At 49.9% G+C, this 3,190-nt stretch overlaps 1 protein-coding gene across 1 annotated transcript in view; it reads right to left on the reverse strand.

Moving 5' to 3' along the window:
* The window catches only part of LOC110521506 (unconventional myosin-If), a 26,713-nt gene extending 25,641 nt beyond the window's left edge, over nt 1–1,072 (reverse strand). The window contains exon 1 of the mRNA XM_036969166.2: nt 440–1,072. Coding sequence (XP_036825061.1) covers nt 440–442 — 3 coding nt within the window. The 5' untranslated portion in view covers nt 443–1,072. The remainder of the gene's footprint in view (nt 1–439) is intronic.
* Between the last annotated feature and the right edge of the window lie 2,118 nt (nt 1,073–3,190).

Consider the following 3,190-nt stretch of genomic DNA (forward strand, 5'->3'; position numbering starts at 1 on the left):
TCTTCTCCATTTAAGGAGTTACATTCTCTACTACTTAACGTCCACTACCCCCTGTTTTGCAGCTCCTTTTGTATGATAGTTGTTGAAAAGAGCGATAGAACATAGAAGTTATCTATTGTCCTTTCATCATCTTGACATATCTTTACCATTTCACTTTATGCCCTCTTCCATTCATTGTGTAAGAATGGAACAGGTTTAAATCTCAGTCAGACACCATTGAACATCACTGTGCTTCAACATCTGTTCTAAGTCAGCAGTTGCCAGGCTTCAAAGTGCCAGCTTCAGGGTAGAATGTGAGACTTCAAGTGACCTCAACTTAACATATAAGTCCGTGTTTTCAGTAAGTCTGTGAGAGAGGAAAACTCAGCATATAGCTGTAGAGAATGTACAAGCCCTAGTGAGAGTCCGCATCAGTCTAAATGAGTGTGAGGTGTTTTACCATCGTGCCAGCGTTGTGTGTGCCTCTCTCTTCCTGCGGTCCTGCCTCAGCTGTCCAAAGTCCAGAGTATGTGTGTGTGTGTCGGTAATCCCACACTAGACCCTCACAGCACAGCCATCACAGTCAGGAAGTCTCCAGCACACACAGTCAGTCAGAGAGACACCAAGAAGACTTCAACATCCACAGCGTTCAAATCTACTTCCTCATACACAGACCTAGAGCGAAACAAGAACTGATCTCTGCCTCAGAGGACACACACTCACAGACACAATCATCCTATATCTATTGTGGCAGACCAGGGGGTTTGGTCAAGACGTTTACACAGATAGAGTATGATTAGCTTGGTTTTGAAGGGTGTTTATTAAGTAATACATCAAAAGAAAAGGATAGGTCTCCCCCATGAGACCCTCTCTGGGATTCCGTGTTCTGGGCTCCGGGTCTTGCTGTATCCTGTTTGGCACAGAAACTCAAACTCCCTCGTCTTAGCTCGGGCACCGTCTCCAACTACATGGAAGTCACCTTACAGTCGTCTCCTGTGTGCTGCCCTTCTGGCAGCTTTATGGGGCTTGTACAGCTGGTGAGCAATCAGCCCTTGATTACTCACCAACTCCCCAATCAGCCCCAATTAATCCTGGGCGGAGAGCCCGTCGAGACCTGGCACGTCCAGCAGGTGGAGCCATCGCCTCGTGATGTATACTCCGTCTGTCACCAGGCCTCGACAAATCTCCCCCTGGTGGCTGACGTGACACCCCCCCTTTAGCTCTGTCGGGGAGGGGGCTGTTGTCAGTGCGACGAACATCTCCCTTCTCGATAGGGCATCCGCGTTTCCATGCTTTGCCCCTGACCTGTGCACAACAGAAAAAGAGAAGCGTTGAAGGGACAAGAACCACCTGGTAACCTGATCGTTTGTGTTTTTTACCCTCGCCATCCAGACCAGGGGAGCATGGTCCGTGACCAGGGTGAAGTGGGTACGCAACAGGTAATACTTGAGAGTATTTAGCGCCCACTTCACCGCTAGACACTCTTTCTCAACAATTTAGTACTTTTTCTCTCTAGGAACCAGCTTTCTGCTGATGTACACGATGTACACGATGGGGTGCGCCTAGTCCCGTATCATACGCATCCGTCTGGACCACCATCGGCACCTGGAAATCGGGCTTTACGAGAATCGGATGGGAGCACAGCGCTTCCTTCAGAGGGCTGAACGCCACTTCTGTCTCGTTCGTCCATTTCACTGTTTTCGGGAGGCGGGCCCTGGTTAGATCGGTGAGTGGGGAAGCTATAGCCGCAAAGTTGGGGATAAATCGGCTATAGTATCCTGCCTGTCCCAGGAAGGACTTGACCTGTGTCTTGGTTCGTGGAACGGGCCAGTCACGCACAGCGTGAACCTTCCTCTCCTGGGGCTTGACGTTCCCCCGTCCGATCAAATACCCCAGGTACTCTACCTCCTCGAAACCTAGTTTGCACTTCTTGGGGTTCGCTGTCAACCCGGCTTGTCTGAGCACGTCCAGCACCGCCTGGAGGCACGTCAAGTGCTCATCTCAACCTTGGCTGTGGATGATGATGTCATCCAAATAGGCCGCTGCGTACTGCTGGTGGGGTCAAAGTACTTTGTTCTTCAGCCGCTGGAATGTCCTCGGGGCTCCGTGGAGACCGAACGGGAGCACCCGGTACTGATACAACCCGTCTGGTGTCGAAAATGCCATCTTCTCTCGGGAGGAGGCTGACAACGGTACCTGCCAATATCCTTTGGTCAGGTCAAGGGTGCTGATGTATCGGGCCTTTCCCAATCGATCGATGAGCTCATCCACCCTCGGCATGGGATATGCATCGAACAAGCTGATGCCGCTCACCCCCCAGAAATCATTACAGAAGCGGAGGCTACCGTCCGGTTTGGGCACCAACACGATGGGGCTGCACCATGCATTGTGGGACTCTTCAACGACCCCCATCCTTAGCATAGCCTCCACTTCCTGTTTCACGGCCTTCCTTCGGGCCTCCAGAATCCGATATGGCCTCTTTCTTACCGTTTCGCCGGGCCAGGTACGGATGTGGTGTTCAATGAGGGGCGTGCGGCCCGGCTTCTCGGAGAACACCGCCATGTTCTGATCGACAAGCTCCCTGAGCTCTTGCTTCTGGGCCTGGTCGAGGTCCTCATTGCTCAGGACCACCACTGGTCCCATTGGCATCCTGGGTCCCGACCATAACGTGCCACTCTCGTGCCACTTCTTCAACAGGTTCACGTGGTAAATCTGTTGAGGTTTCCATCTCCCTGGATGTCGTACGCGGTAATTGACAGGTCCCATCTTCTCGACTACCTCGTATGGTTTGTGCCATGTTGCCAGGAACTTACTTTCGGCCATGAGGATTAATTAAACTTAGAACCACCCCTCCCGGATCCAGGAGAATTGTCACCAACAACGCTAAATAGCAAAGCGCAACAGTCAAATAATATTACTAGAAAATATTCATATTCATGAAATCACAAGTGAAATATAGCGAAACACAGCTTAGCCTTTTGTTAATCACCCTGTCGTCTCAGATTTTGAAATTATGCTTTACAGCAAAAGCAATACAAGCGTTTGTGTAAGTTTATCGATAGCATAACAAAACAATAATTACACCTAGCATCAGGTAACGTGGTCACGAAAATCAGAAAAGCAATAAAATTAATCGTTTACCTTTGATGATCTTCGGATGTTTTCACTCACGAGACTCCCAGTTAGACAGCAAATGTTCTTTTTGTTCCAT

Source organism: Oncorhynchus mykiss, chromosome 4 (assembly GCF_057628025.1).
Source record: "Oncorhynchus mykiss isolate SJ-2025 chromosome 4, ASM5762802v1, whole genome shotgun sequence".
NCBI lineage: Eukaryota > Metazoa > Chordata > Actinopteri > Salmoniformes > Salmonidae > Oncorhynchus > Oncorhynchus mykiss.